This window comes from Typha latifolia, chromosome 6, assembly GCF_019914945.1.
Source record: "Typha latifolia isolate L0001 chromosome 6, TyphaL0001v2, whole genome shotgun sequence".
Classification (NCBI taxonomy): domain Eukaryota; kingdom Viridiplantae; phylum Streptophyta; class Magnoliopsida; order Poales; family Typhaceae; genus Typha; species Typha latifolia.
In genome coordinates this window covers 11,712,638-11,724,808 of record NC_133091.1, presented here as the reverse complement: position 1 = coordinate 11,724,808, position 12,171 = coordinate 11,712,638, and the positions used below count along the sequence as shown (strand labels likewise).

At 36.1% G+C, this 12,171-nt stretch overlaps 1 protein-coding gene across 5 annotated transcripts in view; it reads right to left on the bottom strand.

The window, feature by feature from the left end:
• Nucleotides 1-57: 57 nt before the first annotated feature.
• The window catches only part of LOC140791537 (uncharacterized), a 34,373-nt gene continuing 22,259 nt past the window's right edge, over nt 58-12,171 (bottom strand). For 4 of the 5 annotated variants that reach the window (XM_073142157.1, XM_073142160.1, XM_073142159.1 and 1 more), the window contains 13 exons: nt 8,370-8,455; nt 7,820-8,051; nt 7,549-7,669; nt 6,774-6,910; nt 4,144-4,252; nt 3,154-3,196; nt 2,819-2,990; nt 2,364-2,434; nt 2,178-2,271; nt 1,561-1,767; nt 1,266-1,475; nt 534-947; nt 58-460 (listed from right to left, as the gene is read on the bottom strand). In XM_073142157.1, the coding sequence (XP_072998258.1) occupies nt 335-460; nt 534-947; nt 1,266-1,475; nt 1,561-1,767; nt 2,178-2,271; nt 2,364-2,434; nt 2,819-2,990; nt 3,154-3,196; nt 4,144-4,252; nt 6,774-6,910; nt 7,549-7,669; nt 7,820-8,051; nt 8,370-8,455 (2,022 nt within the window). In that variant the 3' untranslated portion in view covers nt 58-334. The remainder of the gene's footprint in view (nt 461-533; nt 948-1,265; nt 1,476-1,560; nt 1,768-2,177; nt 2,272-2,363; nt 2,435-2,818; nt 2,991-3,153; nt 3,197-4,143; nt 4,253-6,773; nt 6,911-7,548; nt 7,670-7,819; nt 8,052-8,369; nt 8,456-12,171) is intronic. The other variant, XM_073142161.1, reaches the window with a different exon arrangement.

Below are 12,171 nucleotides of genomic sequence, written 5' to 3'. Positions count from 1 at the left end.
AGTTTGACTTTTTGAAGAAAAAGGGAACCACTGAAATAAGGATAAATGCGAAGGAAAGAAGAAACCTGTACTATTTAACATGGTTGTAAGTTAAAAACACAGACCTTTTCCTCGTCAGATAGTAGTAAAAAAAAAAATCTTAATCCCTTTTCTACTGTACATAGATTGTTTGCTTATCTGTCCAAGATGACAATTCGAATGTGTTCTGAAGCTCTCCCAGTCGTCAACATCAAAAAGATCTATAGAAGCCATTTGTTCCGGGACTTGCAACAGCTATATATGAGTTCTTGATTTTCTTAAATAAAAGTTGATTTTCAAACAAAGAGCCTTCTTATTACATAGGTCTGTACAGGCCATTTTTCCTAAATACTAAAAACTCTCCTTCAAGGCGTTCCAACAGGTTAACCACTGAATCTCTTTTTGATCCCTTGAAATGCTCAAGGATATCCACTAATGCAACCTGCAAAACTATGTTGATGAGCAGAAATGTTTCTGGTTCTAGACAAAGTGCACTAGAGAAAAGAATCATTTACCCCGTCATTGTTTCGGATCCATCCCATTACAGCATTTTCAGTAGCCTCCAACGCCTCACTGTATCTCTCTTCTTGGTCAACCATTTTGTGTAACTTCTTCACAGGAGATTCAAAATCCAGTGCGTCATCGCTCCGACCTTGCTTGACACAAGTAAGGTTTTGATTATCGCAAGCAACTATCATAGTACTCGAATACCTTTCAATGCTCTCTGAGACTTCAGATGCATCTTTAGCTTTGGTGCATGCTTCCCAGTTACCTCTTTCAGCTTCTGTTTTAGCAACACAGGTGAATGATACTTGTGACTCGGGTACCATGGCAGAAACCTCCTCTGCAATTGTGCCCGCCAAAATTTCTTCCACTGATACATCAAGTTCTTCCATTATCAAGAAGGTCTTGATATGTTCATAAGTTACCTGCAAGGCACTCAAATTTTCAATTAGACAGAGCAACAGAAATGAGATTTAGTATACTAGTTACCTACAAAAGATGCATTGAAAGTACTACGAATCTTCTGCAGAATATTTATGCTTTCGATGTCTTTCAACCTATTTAACAGTTTTCCTCTTAAAGTGGGCAAGATTAGTAGTAAGGCTTTCTCTTTCTTCTTTAACTTTTCAAATGATTGTACTTATTCAACTAAACTACTTTAAAATACAAAATCAGTACTAAAAGGTCCGCTATTAGTTTGCACATCGCCAATATACAATTATTGATGGATACAATATACCCACATTTTCTGGTAGCTCATCTTTGATGGGCTTCAACCTATCCTTTGATCCAGCCTTTGTAACTGCACATCGAACTTGCGAGGCTTTTTCAAGTGTTAGCTCTATGCTGTCGCAGAACCTGATCCAGCTTATTTCATATCCCTTCCGGGCAGCTTCAAGAACATAGGAGATAACTGTTTGTTCTTTTATAGGAACAGATCTACCAGGGAAATTCTGCAATATAAAAGGATTTTATTCTCCACCATACTGACAAAAAAAAAATCAGCACCTAAATGTTTCTAAACACAAACTTTCTTACAGCAATTTCCTGAAATGAGAGCTTATCCTTCTGCCACATTTTCCATGCATCAAACTTGGCTCCTGCAGGTTTTTGTTGAGAGCTCACATATGTCTCTCTTGGGATATGAGTTTGTACTGTAGTAGTACCATCCATTGGAAGGTTCAATTCTTTTGATAACTGACTGATGTTTTGGAGAAAACAGTCGCCATACTTCGTAACAAGGTGCTATACAAAATGAATGCATCAGATGCCATATAAATGAAATATGATAGACAAACATGTGAATAAACTATTGGCTTTAGTATAACAACTTAGAAGATGAAATCATGGACTTGTGGAGCTAAAAACTGCACATGTCGTTCCCCTAGGATGACAATAAGTATTGGAACCATTAGCCCATTAATTATTGCAATGCAATTACTATGCTGAAACTTCTGTGTTAGTCTAATATCTACACTATATTTGTATCACCTACAAAGCAAGGAATAAGAAGCTATTCCTCATGGGTCACAGACAGGACATTTCACAGTAAAATCTATAATCAAAATAATTTCTGCTTCACCATTATAGCTAATACTAGAATGGAATACAAAGAACCCAGCAGGATGTTCCTAGGTCAGCATCTGGATATGCACCTGGTTAACACCATCAATGATTGCTAATCTAGCTCTAGTAGATGGCCTCATCTTTGTTAACTTTTTGATTGTTTGGTCCCCGCAGATAGCATATCTGAAAAGCAGAGAGTACAACAAAGAAGCAAACTAAGAACAGTAATTATTTTATCAACCAGATCTGCAACTATCATTAAGTTGTCAGCTTACGGAGCAGTTCCATTATCTTTAGCAATTTTCATCCTGATCTCCAATAGTAAATGGTAAAGTTTTCCTTCAGCCTGAAAGAAGAAAGTCAAAAGGAGCAATTATATTATCACAAAGACAGATGCATGTGGTAGAAATTAGATTAATACTAAGAAGAAATACTACATACATGTGAATTTTGATAAATCATTAGCTAGTGGATATCAAGCTAATAGTGTTAGAAGAACAGTATATATATGTGGTATAACGGGCAAATAACAATTGGACATAGTAAAAGGGAAGAATACTCATATTGTAAGAGTATTGTTCTAAAGCGCTCATATTGTAAATGATGTGTTGATAAAAATAGCTTATTGGGAAGATCATCTCATGGTTATTATAAATAGAAGATATGGCAGTCAGATAAACTAATAGATTGCTGCTCCAAACACAGAAATAAAGTCCACATGGAGAATTACCTCACTGAACTCTTGATATTCAAGAGCGGCTAAAGATTGAAGATCTCCAAATTTAATCTGAGAACCTTCATGCTTTTCCTCATCAATCATCTCACTTGTCATTGCTAAAACCAAAGGTGCTTGATGCACAGTATTTGCAGTAGAGAGAAATTGCATTCCGCTTGGACTAACACTAAAATAAAAAATAAGCAATTTAAGACACGCATTACCAACCATTTATCCTTAACATAATTATTATATTAAACATTAGAGATATAATCACTCAAAATGTAACTATTCATTTGCAGTCCTAAAAAGAAAAGTAATTATGGGGAAAACATGAAACTTATAGTTACCTTACAAACCTATATGCTTCCTGAACTTCCTCTTTCAAGAAACCTGTGCAAAAGTAATTTGAAATAACTTCAGAACCCTATAGATCAACTTTGTTGATTAACTCAATTGAAATTCCTCCACTAATGTGCACGTGTCAAAAATTTCCTTCCTTGAATCTGCTTACACTCCAATGCAAAAACTGACTATCCCAAACATGTAAACCTTACTGTACTCACTAGCTACTCTAAAAATTTAAGTTATTAAAGACCGATGATTTTTTATCTTTTGTATTCTAAGCTTTTATAATAGTTGGTGAATTAACATAATATCAGAGATGTAGCCAAGAGGTTAACATAGTATTAGAGATGTAACCAAGAAGAACACATCGTACAAACTAAGCTGCTAATTTGTCACGCTCATGGATAGAAAGAACAAAACGAGTGCTACCAAAAGTATAAAAGTGACTATAGTCCTGCTTAATGGAGAAAAGGACCTCATGAGGAGAGTGACTACCTAGAAGGCATGGCATTAGGTTGATAAGATTACCAGAGGTTAAGAGAGCTTCTACTTAAAAAGGTGTGACAGATGAATTGAGTAGAATAACACTTAATAGTCTCCAAAATGTTGATGGTTGTATTTAACAACACTATTGCTCATGAGCATCGGGACAAGATGGTGAAAAATGAATGCAATGAGAATGAAAAATAGAATGCAAAACACATATTTTTCTTTCTAAATAGCCATAATTCTATGGAAGAGTTGCTGAAGCTAAAACATGAAATAATCATAGAATATTTGATCCAAATGACTTGAACAAAGATAAGTCATATAGAGCCATGCTTGGCATGAGCTTTTAAAAATAAAAAAAGAGAGCAACTCAGAGAAGCATATTTTCTCGAGTATCTAACTATATAGTACAAGATCAACCACTATGAAAAAGAAGATAGATGAGTTAATAAGCTATATTAAAAGAGAAACAGTTGCATATATCTTGATTATAATGATGATACCCTGAGATATAAGTAGACCACCGAGTGACTTCCACCAGTTGGACGGATAATCTTTCCCAAGTCCATGAAATGGAAGCTTGTCGTAGTTGTTACTGAGAATCTTCTTAGACTGGAAACCAGTAGAGTAATATTAACATTGTTATAATGCTATTAACCAAAGAGACAGAAAACAGCCAGTGGTAACTTTTAGAGTGAGCTAAAATAGATTTCGAATTTTTTACAACAGGTCAAACCTCCAAAGCACAATAAAAGGGTAAACACCAGGGTAGAATGCTTGCATAAAAATAGTGTACTGAAATATGTAAGATGCATGTGTAGTATTCTAATTTGTAAGATGCAAACACAATAAGCTACTTCATACCTAGAAAAAATTGGAAGATTTTGATACTTCTACTTAGTTTTATGTGCATTTACTGAAAATGAAGAGCTATAAGTGATAAATTAACAGTTTCTAATAAATAGAAAAGAATATTGATCTACTTAAAGTATTTTCTATTGGATATGAAATAGTGAGCTAAAATTCCTCGATTCTTCCATTTTTTCATATATATATATATATATATATATATATTCAAACTTCAAAAAGATGTAACTTGCATTTACTGGATTTACTTGGTAATTCGAAAGAAATGTTCTTTATGGTACTAATTTCGGGTTATAAGGTCTTGACTGGCCAAGTAGGCAGAATAAGCATCTTACTACCTGATTTAGGCATAGATGGTCATACATAATTAATGTACATAAGCTATAGATCTCTGCCTTTGTACATTATTAATGTGCCTATTGATATGACCTGATGAAGGGTTGCACTCGCATTGTCCTAAGACAGCAAAAAGTGCTTCCTTTGCTGTTTGTGGGAATCGGTGTGTATTGGCTCGAGCTAGCCTCAAGTTGGTCTCAAACTCCTAGAGCAATGCGCACCGAGATTGTGGGGAGCGCACTGAAGCAAGGTTGATATACTGATTTGACTTGAGCTGGCATGCTGGTGCATATGGAGCTTTAGGTGGTGCATCTGGGAATTGTTGGAGGCCCAATGTAGTGGAAGGGTTTGGCTTGGTGGTGTAAAATTCTAGAGTTTGGATACAGTAGATAATAGATGGATTCAGCAAGGGTTGACAGTGGATTCTGGCTAGGGATTGAAGATAGGTTTCGACCAGGATGGAGGTTGATTGTGGGTTAGTACTGATGAAGGGATGGAGGCCGAGTGGTTGATGGAGGTGGCTTGCAAGATGCAAAAGGATTCTAACGATGGTGGTGAGGGCAAGGACTTTTCTACTGGAGGTAGAGATGGCTAATGCAAAGAGAGACGAGAGGGAAAAGTCAATGGCAAAAGAGACAACTAGGGCAAAGAAATGTAGAGAGATAGAGAAAATAAATTCATTTAATAATACAATGCATGTCTAAGATATAAGCCATAGAATCTTATTTATAGGAAATAAAATAAAGAGTCCTAAGCTAACTAAAACAGATTAAGAACAAACTAAAAAACTTATCAATCCAGCTTCTGTATCTCTCTCAGATTAGATCATAGTTCCCCCCAAATAGAATATGAATCCGACTAAAGTCGAAATACCAAAAAAAAGGTAGATAACGACATCACCGAATCAATATATCTGGTTTCATATTTTCGAATGTCTTATGACTATTTGCTGATTATTTTGCAGAATTACACAGACTATTAATTCCTGCAATTCGGGGACTCATCCTAGTTCGACTCGACTTAGACTTGGACTCTAACACCGATTTATGTATGAGAAGCAAGGACATTAATATCTTCACCTATCTATCTATATTCTAAATAACGTACAATCTACTACTACTATAAAAAAGTAGAAACATCAGAAGATATAGAAAATGAACAATTGCTGAATCATACAAAGGAGTGAAGGTAAAACAATCAGCATTATAAGAATAGAAGTCACATCCACCTTCTGATTTGATAAACAGACATGTTTGGGTAAATGGATACAATGACAAATAAGGAAAGACTATGGAAAAAGATTCCATCCAAAAAATAAAGAAGACGTAAATGCTATTAAAACATGGTTGGTAGTCAAGGCCAACGATGGCCGTGCCACAAGCACGGACCGTGCCGGCCGTGCCTTAAGAGGAGAAGAAAAAAAAACGAGATACTCACCTTCGTCGTCGCCGCTCACCTACCGTCGCCGTCTCCCAAGTGCGTCGGGTGCCCTAGCCCGAGGGAGAAGATGAGAGAGAGAGAGGATCCGGATCCGCAACTTAAGTTTTAACCGATAACCTTATATCTCACAATCTCTCTCTCTCTCTCTCTCTCTCTCTCTCTCTCTCTCTCTCTCTCTCTCTCTCTCTCTCTCTCTCATCTTCTCCCTCGGGCTAGGGCACCCAATGCACTCAGGTGACGGCAACGGTGATCGGCAATGGGTAGCTCGACGGCGAGCGGCGGAACTATTAAGAGAGGTGCTGTGCGGCACCCCTCGTGCCATGTGCCGGTATTGCGCCAGCACGATAAGTGCTGACCGGCACACCCCGAGCCGGTCGGCACGGCCATCCATGGTCAAGGTCTCAAGGGGTACTAGGAATCAATATTATCAAAAAGAAAAGCTTAAGTAAATAATGTTAAAAAGAGAAAATGAATAAGGAATAGAATATACATGAGATCCGCGGAGAACATCAATAGGCATATTGAGGCCCCAACGACCACCACAAAATTTTATGCAAGATAACAACAAAAAGGATTCTCTAGACAAATCTCTTTCCTCTTTAGATCTTATGCAATTGTCACAATTTCCTGCAGAACAAAAATGTGTATACAAAATTAGGCTAGCTACAAACAAGATATTCATAGCCCAAAAGTTCATAAAAAACCCCGGTAACCAAGTATTTATCCTTAGATAATACATATGTTTATATATACTAAATAGGTTAATGCACCATGCCACCAAATGACCAAAAATGATTAGAGTTAGGACAAAATTACATGTGTAAAACATATCCACACCATACAAATTAAAACATATGCATATGACATATCATGCATGTATCATGATGCATCCAAGCCATATCCAACAAATAAAAATTAATGTTTTAATCGCATAATCCTTTTGGCATAGCTGATACATATTGGTGTTATTTCGATGCCATTTTCATATCTAATACTTATCGAATACGTGTATGGCACCTAAAATAAGGTTTGTGTTTTCCATGCTAGCTATAAGAGTATCGAATTATTCAAGATCAATATTTTGCATGCCCTTTAACAAACACACTTAATAAAACGATAGGTACAAGAGTTAGAAAAGTGAGCTGAGGTCAGCAGTTTTATCAACACAAAATGCTCTCTAAAATGTTTAAACATAGCCAGAAATAAAAGGAAGAGGAGCTATTGCAAATGAATAAAGCAACAACACAAAGCTTTGCAGAGCATACCACAGTTACTCATGCTGTTCTCGCCAAAATACTGCAATAAAAACTTTCTGCGACATGTAGTCAGGAAGCAATACTTTTGTGCAGACATAAATGACTCCAAGATGGCTTTTCGTTGATTTTCCTATAAAGAGTTCAAGTCAAGGAAGCTAGACGAAAAAATAAAGAACTATAGCAACTCCTATGGGCAAAAAATACAGAAAATAATTATTTACTGAAAGAGAGTAAAATATAGACTAGTAGCTTTATTTAAGCACAACATTAACATGCATACACTTTCGGCTTCTCCACAATAAAAGTCAGCTTTTGCAAAATCACTTCTTGAATAATATAGCCAGCAAATTGAAGCCAATCCATCTCTGCCACACCGCCCACTTTCTTGATAATATGACTCCAGGCTCTTTGGGCAGCCATAGTGTATTACACATCTTATATTTGGTTTATCAATACCCATGCCAAAAGCAATGGTGGCAACCATCACTCGAGATTCATCTCTAACAAAAGATCTGCAAAAACAAGCATACCACTCAAATAAGGATGTGACTTTTTTACATAGTGCAAAATTTCCTTGTAATGACTAATTATTATTAAAAATTTCATAATCCTAGAAAAGACTTCAATATCCTAGCTCATTGACCTAGTGAGATACATGCCCATAGGCTATCGGCACAGCATATGCCTCTAACATAAAGCACAACCTGTATGGATCCTGCAGCAGATGGGCAGTTCTCAGGTTCAGCCTAAACCAGGCAGGATGACAGTCCACAGACTTAAAGAATATACTGATATGACACTAAGTAGTATTCCAATGGGTAGAAGAAAACCTATGAGACTCCTCCCGAGCTTTACTGCCCATTTTTCCATGGTATAAACCAGCCTTTATTCCAGCATTACTCAATGACTCGTAAATCTGAAAGAAACATATGGTGGTTGGGTAATGCTGTTTCAAGTAACAGTCAACCTATTTGTAATTTGCCAAAGTCCATAAATAATAGATAACCAATTACATTCACATGTTTAATAGGGTGAAAACATTGACATAAAAGAACTGCATGGATAATTAAAAGCATTTCTTTGCAGATACAAAAGAACACTATATACGATTATGTGACAGAAAAATAATTCAGTGTAGTATATACCTAGAGATGACTTGGGAGTAACTAAAGTAACTATAGACACTTTGGGCACAAATTAGATATCAATCTTATTGCTAGCCATAAATCAAATAAATAAACATAAAGTAAACAAAAAATATTACTTTTGGTACAAATCAGATAACTATTTTACTGCTAGCCATAAAACAAATAAAATTGATCCACTAGTAAGTAATATTCATTTTGCTTGTCAATTTGTACAGCAAGCTTTGACAGCAGCATATTCTTGAAGACAGAATCAAAAGAGTTTAGGAAATTTAGTTACTGAAGATGTAAGAACCAAAAAAAAATAAAAAAAATTTAGGGGTTGAGAGAGGAGGGTGCACATGCTCTGCACGTGCAGCTCCTCCCCTCTCCCTCTCCGGCACGCGACGAAGCACAAAAAGGATTTTATCTAATCTGAATTAGATTAGATTTGATCCTCTCTTAATCTATAAATTAAACCCTAAAAATTTGTCTCTTTGCTTAATCACCTCAGCCTCTTCTCTCTCTTCTTCCTCCCCTCTTTCGCCTTCTTCTTCCTCACCGACGGAGTCCAGCCCGAAGCGCCGCCAGAGCCAACGGAGACCACCACGTGACTCCTTGGTAAGCCCTCTCCCACCCCTCAAAATTTCAGTTTAATAAGATAAAACGAAAATACCTAAATTTGTGGGTTTTTGACTTCGCCGGCAACTCACACCGGCCGGCGGCTTCGGGCTGCTGCTGCTCGTGCTCAAGAGCTCCAAGCTGTTGGTCTTGTGCCATGGTTGCAATCTGGGAGAGCCCTCGTGGCTCCAGTCGACGTCTGCCGTCCGTGGTGGGTTCTCTTCCACTTCGAGATCGAGAGAGAGAGAGCCAAGAGGTTGAGGGTGGTCGTGAACTGCCGCCGGCGGGGTCGCCGGCGGTCACTCCCTCCCTCAACCCTTCTCTTCCTCGCGTCGGTCGCGGGAAGAGAAGGTTTTGGGTGGGGCTCGGGTTTAACCCAAGCCAACCCTTTTCCATTAAGTTTTGGGTTCGAGTTCGGGTTGGATTTCGGATCCAAAGACCTGACCCAAACTACTTAATTGGGTGGGCTGTGGGTTAGCCCATAGCCCAATCCACTTAATTTTGGCTGGGCCTTGGCCCAGCCCGATTAGTTTTTTTTTTTTTTAAATTGGGCCAGGCCAGCAATAGCCCAATCCAATCCAATGGGTAATTAAACCCATTTTAGTTCTTTTTAGTTTTTTTTAATTTTAGAAATATTGATATTATTCAAATTAAAAATTTTATTATTATTTATTATTAAAGGTGGTGATTTTTAGTACGTGAGCTAGAGATTTGAAATTTCGATTGTCTTGCTTAGACTCAGGTGAGTGGGTTCACTCACATATTTTATTATATTTCGTACCTTTGTCGGACTATATAAATTTTCTGTGTGCAAAATTATTATTTTCATCCGTACGTGCAAAAAAAAAATTAATTATTATATTTTCTATGTGCATTTAATCATTATATTCATTGCATCACCATACTTTGTGCAAATATCAAAATTTGTGAAAGGAAAAACGAGACTAGTATTGGTATGACTTAGAGAACAGTCCCAGTATAAATCACTTGCGATTTTTCCGTGTGACTCAAGTCTATTTGGAAGTCCGGAGGAAAGCTCTAAATCAAATCACTGCGGCGACTTTCTTAGATTTAGAAAATAGTCCTAGGATGAATGATAAATTCCTAGGTGACTAACTTCTCTCAACGGTTAGTGAAAAAGACAGAATGTGATGATTACATAGTGATACCATCTGATGACCCTAACCGGATCAGCTATAAAGAAAAGTCTCAAGCGCCATCTCGAAGTGACTTCTAAGTGATGTGGATCCACATGGTTTAAACCCATTGAGACATATGACAGTATAAATATTGAAAAAATGTTAATACGTTGAAACTGTGCAAGGTTACAAGTTGTGACTCTTTATGGTTATCATTTTATTATTTTAAAGAGCATGCTTATTTCAAATTGTTATGGATATTATTGCTTTCAGTTAATCTTATTCAGTATTAATAAAATTTAGAATTTCTTTAGTTTTCGAGTAGATTCCACTCACTGAGCTATAGTTATTGGCTCATGAATTCTTTTTTTTTGTATTTATTTGTCTATCTCAAGTAATAGTCAGCGGGGTGACTAAGCGAGATGTACCCGGACTCTACCTCCACTTAGGATTCACCTATTTACTTTTCTGCTCTTTTGGATTTTATGCTTTAGATTAGAAGATTTATTTATTTCGTTAGAGACTCAAAAACAATAACATTGTTTTATGTTTATTACAATTAGTTATAAATTTAATAAAGTAGTTTTTCATTTTATTTATTTATTTGCCATCATACTCATAGAAAGTATTACTAAGGCTTCATGTATCTCAAGCATATTGAGATGCATGGCCGGTTATGATTCCTATTTCGGATCGTGACACTGAAATCAACCTAATGTTAGCAGAGGTAATGACAACGACATCTAAGCATTTCAGTAAATGAAGGTACGTGGCAAATTCAATAATGATGGAGATTATAATGGTGATAACTATTGAATAAATCAAATTTCTTATTTATCAACAAATCAACCATTGCACTGACCATATATATAGGCTTATTTTACATAATTGCCACCGAAAACTTTCAAAAGATCATAATTGGCATTACATTCTTGAGGAATATCATGATTCTCACTAAAATCAATTAATTCTTTTAGAATGACCATTATGATTAATTTTTAATGAAATATTTCTAACAGATTGTTGCTAAAATTAATAAATGCACATAAATGACTAAAATACCCTTCTTTCTTGAAGTTGAGCATAAAATATTATCGACGATTTTTGCCTTGCATTAAAAAGATACTTTTCCTTGTGCTATGATATTGGTTAAAGTATTGGATAAACTTTGAACCATTTTAAATAATTTATACGAGGACAAAATGGTCTTTTTTGCATCTAAGTTTACTTTTAATCGTGAATAGTTAAATTTAACTAATGGAATGGCATCTTGAAAGAGTACAAAGATTTCGGTGTAAATTATGATATTTAAACAAATGTAGTGGTAGTTGGGATATTTTGAAAGATTTAGTCGCAATTATGTAAAAATCGAATATATATATATATATAGATAGAGAGAGAGAGAGAGAGAGAGAGAGAGAGAGAGAGAGAGGATGAAGACTTTTGTGATGCTTAGCAAAAAAATCGACCAATATACTGAGCATCTAAACTGAAATTCCATAGATAGATGATAAGAGAATGAAAAATTCCTCACTGTAATTATAATTGCTCAACCAACCAAATAAATTACTTAAAGGGGACAAAAGAAAATACTTGAACTCTTCCTAATCAAGAAATATTTGCTACTTGCTGACCAATTGAAGACCAAATGACCAACAGCTTCACAAAATTATGGGAAAACATTAATTAGCAAGTATGTGCATGACTTGAAAGATACATGGTCACTGTTATTTGGACATGTAAAACAT